The following is a 10,453-nucleotide window of genomic DNA, read 5'->3' as shown; positions in this document are numbered from 1 at the left end:
CAGAGGCTCCAATGCCATTCCCATCTTGGTTCCCATTGTGGGGCATAAGACAAGGACAATACAACATCCAACTGATCCCTGGCGATCAAAACAGCTTCTTGAGACTGTGAGTATTTTGGGTGTTGGCAAAAGCAGCCTGAACTGGGATGAGCAGTCTCACACACACACCTGAGAGATATGTTCCAGCAGTCCCCTGTATAGAGCTAATGTTCTCCCATTTCAGCACAATGGCATTTTTACCCATCGTCAGTGTCATTAATGGGAGTTTAAAAGAACACACCTTATGTATAGCTCTGAAATGTTCATCTTTCCCCTCTCCTTCCATGGGACTGAAAGTGGGGCTGAAATAAAGTTTTGCTGTATGTGTGTTTTTAATATCCTGGACAATATGCCCCAGTGATGGGACAGCTTCCAAAGCTATTATTTCCCCTCCAGCCTTTAGCTGAGATGATGATTTTTTGCCTTCAGCACCTTGCAACTTGGCTGGATGATCTCTCTGGAGTGGATTATGTCATTTGCTGACTGGAGCGTCCACATTTAATGTATTATTATTTATGTGATTATTTTTCTTATTTAGAGCCGTTAGCCTGTATGGCAATTAGGCATCTAAGGAAATGAGGTTCTTTCCCTAAGGAACTTATACTCTACATTAGAGAGATCGTTAGTGAATAATTGAACTCTAATGCTTGGCAACGTTTCACAAGCAGAGAGATCTCACATGTGCTACTCTTGCGACTCAATGGCAGACATCGATCTGACTTAGCCAGTTTAAAGACAAACAGCATATAGGTTTTTCAGCCATTCTTAGGACATCTACCTCCACAAATGCACACAGGTTTCCTATTCCCAGCTGGCATAATTTGGCATGGTGCCATTGTTTTCAGTAGACCTTTGTCTATTGATGACAGCTGACAATTTGACCTGTGGCACATCACTTCTGTTCTTCTCAGTAGGTGAAACCCATTTGTTGGAAGATCCCCACAATGCGGCAAAAGTGCAGGCTCTGTTGCCTTAACAAAATGATTAACCTTCTCTCTGACATTCCTTATAAGCTACCAGTTTTGGGTGCCTCACAAAAGGGAGCAGACTACTGTGGGACAGAGGTCAGTTTGGATCTAAGTGGAAGAATGTGACTGGAAGTGATGATACTGGGTCCAGTTCTGGTTTCCAAGTCATGCTGACTCTGCAAAAATATATCATAGCCTGTAAGAGATCTCCCTCTGCTGGACACAGGCTTAATAGTTAAGTTCCTTAATCAGGAAAGTTGCAGTTCGTTCACTGGGAAAAGAAAGCAAAGAAGAAGGGGAGGGATGGGTAAGTCAGTGAAGCTCATGCAGATGGAGTGTGAGGAAGAAGTGTTGCTACAGCATCCTGGAATATCTCTTAGACCTAGAGCAGTGGTTTTCAACCTTTTTTCATTACAAAATTTCAAATGGAGGAGTTGTCCCCTTGAATTGTAAGCAGGAGTAGTCACATACTGTTGATTGATCATAGTTATCTTTCGTGGACCCGTTAGACACAGTTTGTGGACGCCCAGGGTTCTCCAACCCACAGGTTGAAACCACTGACCTAGAGATTAGGGAACAAATGTAACTGTGATATCTAATAAAGTTGCATGCTTAATTGAACTTGGACTCCAAAATGGTTGGGAGTATACACTATCATAGACAGCCAAATACTAATCCCATTAGGCCAAGGCTGGGCAAAATGCAGCACGGGGGCCAGATGCACCTGCAGGCCATTCTATCTGGCCCACGGGGCCCCTAAAAATTTAGAAAATTAATATCAATCTGCCCTGGGCTGCCTGTCATGCGGCCCTCGATGGCTTGCCAAAACTCAATAAGCGGCCCTCTGCGCAAAATAATTGCCTGCCCCTGCATTAGGCAGAGGGTGGCCAGATTTGGTGTATAAATAACTAGCTCCTGCAACAAATGGCTTCCATTATTTTTTAGGTCTAAGGCAGTGATGGAGGGGACATGGCAGAGCAATGCTACGCTGCCTAATCTTCTACCATGAAGTTCCATGCATACTGTTACACCACTGCAAAAATCAGAACAACCCCATGGCTACTGTACCTGATACCAGCCCTGTAGATTCAGATCACTAACCCCCTCTCTGATGGCCTTTCTTTCCCTGGTGCTAAGCACGCTTGAGATGCAGGAAACAATCTTATTCTAGATATTGTGTGTTTGGGCTCTAATGACTTCACTTTTTATGTGAAATATTTAAAGCCATATCATTCTGGCTATGAGAAGGAATGAATTCATCAGTGATTGCACTAGAGGGGGGAATAAAGATAGTAAAAGTTTTAATAAAAATAAAGCAGCTTTTACCTTATACCCCTGTGTAATATAATTATACCCATGGACAAAAGTTAATAGAAAGTTTAATAAAAGTACAGTCTTAAACTTAGCATATAAAAGACAAGTTTGTTATTCAGTAGGCAACACAACCTTTAACCATTATCCTTACTATATTAGACACAGGATCTGATTTTGTTTCTTTACCACAATGGGAACATACAGTCTTGGATATTACAAAGAAAAAAATATTTAAAAATAGATTAAAACAAAGGCTACTAAGTTAAAAAAGTTAATGTTCCTACTTTATAAAAACATCTATGGCAGATAAAATATAATGGAAATTATATTTAATAACGTATGTTATGTTTTGTTTCTTATATGATAAAAACCATGTACATACTGTGATTAATACTACAGCATTTTTGTTACGTACGAATCATTAAGGGTTGAAACTGTGGTGAAGCACAGGATGTAGGAGATGAAATCACATTGACATTAAGGGAATGTTGTCATTGTTTTAACTGGAGCCAGAATTATACTCATTCAGAGGGTTTCTTATAAAAAGCCAGACCCACGAGTAGCCTGGGACAGAAGACTTGCAATTTTGAACATGCTTTCCACTAGGATATGCAGATTTTAGCTGTAATCCAAGGGAATATGCCATTAAAGGGCTCCCTTATTATTTACTGGGCATGTTTACACATGTGCCCCACTGCACAGTCATTTCAAACCCTACGACGCAGTAGCGGTGGCAACATGGTTAGTGCCTGCCGATGCTATGTCGCTGTACAGAAGAGCTACGACGACACAGCACCTCATGTAGATGTGCCCACTGATGCAATGGCAACTTATTTGGGCCTAATTCAGGTCTCCCATGGTTTTTTTGATTGGTGTAACTTCTCTGGGTGAGTGTGTTTCCTCCAGCTTTCCATGGGGCAAATCAAGATCAGGTCACTTCAATTTACAAGTTAAAAAAAAACCATACGCTGACAGTATTAGCTATGAGGACAGCAAAGTCAAACCAACCCTGTTTCCCAGGTCACACTGAGAGAACAGCATAGAGAACACTGCCTCCTTTTCTTCCTTAATACAATATGAGAAGACAGAGCAGGATTTCTGTAGACCCCAATTACTGTTTTCCAGTCGAATTTATGATGGGATGGGAGTTGTTCCTTTGTGGGTTTTACCCCTACTTGAAGGTGCTGTTGGGCCACATCCAACCCTGTATGGAAATGGTTTTCTCTGCTGTTGGCAGGTGGCTTGGACTAGCCACTGTGCGCATGGTCCCCCTCCCACTGCTTGGCATCATGGAGCTCCTCTGGCTCCAGGGTCCAGGATCCCTTTGAAAACCCAGGCAAGGCTTTCTGCTGCCAGTAACATGGCTGGTAAGGAGACAGTATACTTTCCTACGTGCACCCACCTCCCCCTACTCTGTCAGTCCATCAAACATTTCTCCTTCTCCTCCTTCTGCTTCCCCTCATACACTAGAAACTTCTCAGTGGGGTCCAGTGCCATGGAGATGACTGACCCTCTACCTTCCATGAAGGAAGGTAAGACAGTAGATTTAGGTAGCCCCCCTCTCATGTTAGCTACATGTTTCTCCCCAAGCAGGAAATCTAGTAAGGTGGAGATGTGATGCTGAATTAAGTGGCAATGTGTAGTAGGTGCATGGAGGTGCACGTGCACCCCCTGAGAGCACTGGTGCACCCCTGACTAGCTGTGCTCCCCACTTAGACCCAGCCCCCCAGTTGCTGACTGGTCACCAGCATGTGCCCCCCTAACTAAGGTGGCACCAGTTGCCCATGATGGTGATACTAGTGACTAGGTGCTGATGAGGCATGTGGTCTGCATCCTCAGCTGTTGTAATCAGAGCAGCTCCTCTGAAGTCACTAATCTGTACCTAATAGTTATCTGGCCCGGAGAATCCAATGGACTGCTTTGCTCAGGGCTGTCCAAGGCCTGGGCACCACAAAATACCCACTCATTAAGTCCTGTTTTGAACTGATGTCTCTGGAGTTAGGGACATTGCAGGATCCTGATCTCTCTCTCTCTCAGTGTGGGCTTTCATCCCTGCATGCTCTGAGTGCTCGTGGCAGCTTTGCAAAATGGAGAGCACTGGCTTTTTTCATGGTGGTGAAGCCCTCTCTTTGATTCGTGATGAACCCATCCAAAGTGCATTTTCGCCTCTTTGTCTGACATGGGAAAGGGGATGATTTTTTTCCCATGACTCTTGTGCCCATTGTATTATCCTGTGTCACTGAAGTGCTGCTCAACATAGTGATATGCCATAAAGTGCATTAGCCACTAAAACTGAAAGCTACAACTTGCATCTTGGTCCCTGCCACTGGGCAAATAGATGTGGCATGGAATATTTCTAAATGTATGTGCTCAATCCACTTTGTGGTTGGAACAAATCCCATCAGAATTAATGCTGAAGGGCACAGAGTGGCAGCAGCTCTACTATCAATGGCATTATTGCTTTCTGCTCATTTTCAGCTTCTGTTTGGATATGGCAATGGCATAGTAGCCTTTAAACTTGACTAGGAAGATGGGGATCGGGATGATAATAGTTAACATGCCGAATATTGCAGCTAAGGCAGCCGTCACTTGGCCAAATGTGGTTAGAGGGATGATGTCTCCATAGCCCACTGTAGTGAGTGTGATGAGAGCCCACCAGAAGCAAATGAGAATGTCTGTGAAGTGTAAATCTCCAGTGAAGGAAGGATGAATTCCCAGCAACTCTCCATAGAAAAAGAGGGAGCCAAAGAAGAGGGTTTCAAAGGCCAGCACCATCAGCAGGATACAGATCTCTCGGAGGATGGACTTGAGTGTGTAGGGCAGGACTCTCAGGATCAGAGGGGTCTCTATGAGCTTGGATATCTTCAGGAGTTTGAGGAGATAGACTACACGGACAGAGCCAAGCCAAAGGCCAAGTGTTGGCATTTTCTGGATCTGCTTGGCTGTGAAGAGCTCAATGTAAACTGGGAAGAGGGAGAGAAAATCAACAACATTCAGGGGGTTCTTGAGGAACTTCTTTTTGTCTGGGCAGAAGCAAAACCGCATTGAAAACTCAAAAGTGAACCAGAGGACGCAAAAAAGCTCCAGGTGGAGCAAGTACGGAGCCTGGTGGTAGTACAGCTCATGGACGACATGGGTGACTTCAGAATGGCTGACTATGGTGAAGTTACCAGCAAAGAAATCAAACTGGGCCTTTGTCTCCTCACAGAATATGATGACGATACCAATGATGAACAGCAAGGAAACGACAGCCAAACACTGCAGAGAAATGGAAATGTGAGAGGTGACATTGGTTTAGTGTAAGGGCATCGCATAAATTCATAGCTTCATTTCATCCATATGATCCCTCATTTCAGCCATCTGATTCCCAGCATTAGGCATTCCCTACTCTCAGACTAACTTTAACTCAATTTCCTTCTCAAAGTTGTTTCACACATTCACAGAATCTTTTTTTTTCTTCTGTCCCTTCCTACAAAGTGGAGCCGAGTCAAAGAATATACCTTGAACTGCTGCCATCTAAGATTGTAAGGAATGGGAGGCAGATCTGACAGCTGGAGAGTCATGGGTATGCATCATGGCTGATCATGGGGCAGATTCACTGGGTATATCCACACTGGAGAGAGGCAGCAGGGGCAACTTTAACACAGCATCTCTGGGATTGATGCCTGTGAACAGTAGTAGGTGGGTAGGGTATGCTTGACAATGCTCCTTCTCCAGAAACACTAGAGGCACGGTGCAGAAGTACCCACTGAGGTCTCCCTAAAGCCAAGTATGTCTCAAAGGCCCTGCTGCTTCAGACAGGCTGGAAAATGTCTTCTGTCTTCTCCAATTTCAATTTACTACCTCAAGTACCTGTTTTTCTTATATGAAAGAGGTGTGGGAGGCACCAGCGAGGACATACTGTGTGCAGGGAATAGGGATAAACAGCACGGGAAACAGCAGAAAGCATGAGAATAAGAGAAGTACTTTTGAAAGCACTAAATAACCACTTAACTGTACAGAGCACAGCAGCAAATAGGCAGCACCAGCATGCAAAGCAGTGGGGCACAGCAAAGGGACATAACAAAAGCAGGCAGAGCACAAGAGCAGTGATATGGCAGACAAAGATAAAAAGGAGTTTAAGTAATATGGAATAGGATATACTGGGGAGCTGACCCACAGCACAAACTGAAATCAGCTGGGGGCTAACAAGGACCTGGGACAGTTGCTTAACATTGGCTTGACCATGATGTGATTTTAGCCTGTTTTTGAGCTCTAGAAAAGCAGGGGCCTGGGTTGAAAACACTGAAAGAGAAGCAGATTTGATTTTGAGTTGCATCAGCCAGTACAGATGATAAATATCTGAAGTGACCATTTCACAAATAACCCATAGCCTCAAAGCTGTTCCACAGAGGCGGTCAGCAGTTATGAAAATCAATCAGATCATAAAGTATTCTGAAACCCACAAATTGGATGCATTTGCAATAAATAGAAAGTCTGACTCTGTCCTCACCCCCCGTTTAGAGCAACCCAAATCCACGAGTTTCAGTAAAATACCAGCAGGAGACATAACTGGCTCACAGGCTCCTAAATGTTTTGTATTGCTTATGTATGTTGAATTGCTTTTGTTAGTTTTGTATTGCTTAACAACTAGTAGATAACAGGACTAGAAATCTTGATGAGGTAATCGCAGTATGATCCCATAAATCAGAGCAAATGGAAATCCATACTAAAAATCTTGGTGAATCAGGCTTGTCCAGGGATATTTTTTTAAGGCCATTATTCAAGTAGGTGTAAGTAGGACTCTGGACATGTGCATGGAAGTTGTACACTTATTAGTTTTGCTCCCAAGTTTCTAAATTCCAAGAACCCCAACAGATATAGATTTGTGCTGGGGGAGCATTACCTTGGCTCCTACTGAGGAATAAGGCTTTTCAAAGATAGCCCAGATCTTTGGCTGCCACCTGGCTCTCCAGCTGAAATCCCTTCTTTCCATCTGGACTATGAGACACTGGTCATCAGCAAGCTCATTCTCATCCCACATATTGAACTCTTCTGGCTGCCTCTCCTTGTTGTTCAGCTTCAGCCAACAACAGGGTGCTAACTGTGCATCACTTATCTCCCAGAAGGCCAGCTCCTCTTCTAAGACTGACCTGCAGGTGTCTGCAGGGCAATGGAGATGCTTGGTTCTGTAATAGTTCAACACATAGCCAAAGAGTTCAGCGCTCCTGTCAAAGAAAAATTCTTTGGTGCTAGAGTCATATTCGTACATGCTATGGGCATGAGGCTCTGTGAGCCTGCACAGCTTGGTTCCTGGGAAGGTGTGGAGGGTGCTACAGTATGTTTCATGCCTGATTCCCCCAACGTTCAGGATGATCTTTTCCTTTGCACCTTCCATCTTTCAGGGACCAGGGGGTGGCTGCACGTCCTCTCTTGTTTCCGTTCACCTCTACAAATCCTGCAAGAGGGAGAAAGGATAAGAGCAAAAATGAAAAGAATACAACCTGTAAGACTGCAAGACTGAAGCAGAAAGGTTTTCTGTGGCAAGTCACACCACCACCACTGAACTTTGTTTCATAACCTCCCTTAGCACTGCCATTTCCTAGAGACCATGCCTACCCTTCTGCTCTGTTCTGCTTAAGATGGGTTGGAAAGCCACACTCATCACTGTCCCTGCTATCCAAGCCTCTTCTGGTAGTGTGCTAGCAACGTGACTAACATCTGCCATGAATTATTTGTTCTCTCATCCGCACCCCTACAGAGAAGTGCGAGCAGTGCAGAGCCTTGTTTGGCTTGCCTTCTTGTTTAGGATACATGTTGTTCTGTATGTTAGAGAAGATAAGTGCAAAGACATGCACCTTGCACTTGGTACAGAAGGGGTAGTCACTCTGCAGCCTTGAACAGACACCAAAAAGGTTTTGTCTCCTTCAGGGACAAGTTTTACCCTTATTGTGAAAAGTGCTGTTGTGCCAGAACAATAATGTTTTCTTCCAGGGTCTTCACCCCAAAATTTGGGAAAATTTTAAGACCACACCTATGGTACCACTCCAGGGGATTCTTCTCTCTTTCCATGTGGCATTGATGCTAGTGGGATTCAGTGCTGTGTGACTGCAGAGCTGTGTGGAGCAGCCCTGTCTGCAGTAGGGATGGGAGGATCCCCTAAGGTTCTGTTTTTCCCATGAGTTTTCCCATGATGGAGTCATGTTGGACCAAGCTATCTTCCCAGCTGCAGGATGCTATTCCTGCCTGGAGCCTACTAACAAGACCCCTGGATCAGCTAGGGGGGCTTCCCACAAAAGCCACTCCCTTCTCCCAGGGGCTGACTGTAGTGCCTCCATTCCCTGGCACTCAATCACTGAATACTGTAATTCTCATTCTATTCCTGATTACTTACAAGCTGTCATCAACTTTACTCCATGGAACATGAGACACATTGAGCCCAAATGTACGGAGTCCATTACCCAGTTTGGTAACAATTTCATTAAAGGAAAAGAGATTCCGTGCATCATCTTCAACCCTCCCACACTCCCCAGTTAATGGCAGCAGGACAGAATCAGGACAGTGATGTCCTTAGCTTGAAAGGAGGTAATCATGCCTTGAGGTAACCACAGATGTCACACACCCAGACACCTCTGTCATTTCTGACCTTCTATGCCATTACTGGAGTCCCTTCCTTGTTGCCATCTGCCTCCTTTACTGGGTCTTGTTGTCTTCTTCCTTCCCATACACACACATACCTGCATCTTGCCATTCATTTCTGTCTATAGTCTATACTTTGGTATAGGAGAATGGCTTTCTGTGCCAGGGTCATGCATGCAAAGCCTCCCACTGGCACGGGTCTCCTTCCTTCTTTCCAGAAGGTCACTTGTGCAGTCTGGGTGGTCTGAATCAAGGAGTGGCCACAGCCTGGTTTCCCCAGTGACTTGCTGGTTGTCATGATTTGAAGCTATGAGAGAGGTCCAGAAGGGAAGGGGTTGCAGACTATTTCCGCACGTTACCAGGCTATCTGCAAGGTGCCCTTCCAGCAAAGCTCAGTAAGAGGAGGCTGGAGCCTGGGCTTACATGTTCAGCAGAAACACAATTAACTGATGTTCAGCTATCATGCTGACTTGTTCAGCACTTACATATGCACAAACCAAAAGTTCATATACAAACACACACTGCATTGAACTGAGTGATCGGAAGTAAGGCTAAGACGCTCTGCATTCAGCAAACCTCTTAAACACTTGCCGTTCATTCTACTTTCAAGCCATCTAAAAAGCAGAGTAGTTTTTAGAGCTCTTGCTAAACCTGTTTACCTCTGCTGAGAATATTAGATGCCTCCTATTCAAATGTACAAATCCCAAGTGAGAAATCAATTAAAAAGTTACATTTTTAGATTCTTACCTTGGTGCTATTGCAGCAGTTTTGTGACCAGGAATGAAGGGAAGAAACCTGGAAGAAGAAAGACAAGTTCAGTGAAAACAGGATGTTCAGTGGCTGGGCTCCAAGCTTGAGGCTCATGGATGCCAGAAAACAAAACCAGCCAATAGAACAGCAAAGATGTTGAGCTCCCCCCTCTGAGCCTGTCCTATCAGCAATTGCTTTCCATCCTCCAGGGAATAACACTCGAACAAGTCAACAACTGCCGGGCCAGATGTGCTCCTGACCACATTACACTGTGCCTCTGCCACCCGCTGTTCTTCTAACAACCTCAAAGGACAACAATGTTTTGGAAAGATGTGGATCTCAAACTTCATAGGCCCAATTTAAAATTAAAATGTTGAACAATAGAAATGGAGGGTGAATTCTATTTTTTCTTTTTTTTTCCTTTCCTTATTCCCTTTTGTTCATTACTCAAGTTAAAGGAGGGAAAACAACACCCCCCTCCCTTTTTTATAAGGGGCTTTGTATTTATATTGGGTTGCCAAGGGATTAATCTTTTGCACCTGCAGGATTTAAAGTTTTGTCACTGATTATTTTAGGAGGAATTTAAGCATATAACTGTTGATCTTGGTAAAGAAAGATATTATCTAACCTAGCTATGTTTGAGATGATTTTTTAAAATTTCCTCTTCAAAGGCCATGCTTAGATTTGTTCTCTCTGGATACTTGAATAATTTTCTCTGGATACACCTTCATCACGTCTAGCCTAAACAAAGCTGCTCACTAAGG

General features: G+C 44.2%; 1 protein-coding gene across 1 annotated transcript; it reads right to left on the bottom strand.

The window, feature by feature from the left end:
• Positions 1-2,374: 2,374 nt before the first annotated feature.
• On the bottom strand, positions 2,375-9,817 carry LOC149858173 (voltage-gated potassium channel KCNC1-like). Its single transcript, XM_090061203.1, has 3 exons — positions 9,687-9,817; positions 7,207-7,758; positions 2,375-5,579 (listed from the first exon to the last, which is right to left on the bottom strand). Exons 2-3 carry the CDS (start codon positions 7,696-7,698, stop codon positions 4,776-4,778), a joined length of 1,296 nt encoding a protein of 431 aa, XP_089917329.1. The 5' UTR covers positions 7,699-7,758; positions 9,687-9,817; the 3' UTR covers positions 2,375-4,775.
• Positions 9,818-10,453: the final 636 nt, after the last annotated feature.

This window comes from Crocodylus siamensis, chromosome 8 (genome assembly GCF_052110815.1).
Source record: "Crocodylus siamensis isolate JL-2025a chromosome 8, ASM5211081v1, whole genome shotgun sequence".
In the NCBI taxonomy this organism is placed as follows: Eukaryota; Metazoa; Chordata; order Crocodylia; family Crocodylidae; genus Crocodylus; species Crocodylus siamensis.
The sequence above is the reverse complement of the archived record's forward strand: the minus strand, read 5'-3'. Positions and strand labels throughout refer to the sequence as shown.

Excerpts from the sequence above, each read along its gene's own strand:
- LOC149858173 (XM_090061203.1), bottom strand. The coding sequence starts at position 7,698 with ATGGAAGGTGCAAAGGAAAAGATCATCCTGAACGTTGGGGGAATCAGG. Across the intron at positions 5,580-7,206 it reads ATTCCTCAGTAGGAGCCAAG|TGTTTGGCTGTCGTTTCCTT; the intron begins GTAATGCTCCCC and ends ATTTCTCTGCAG.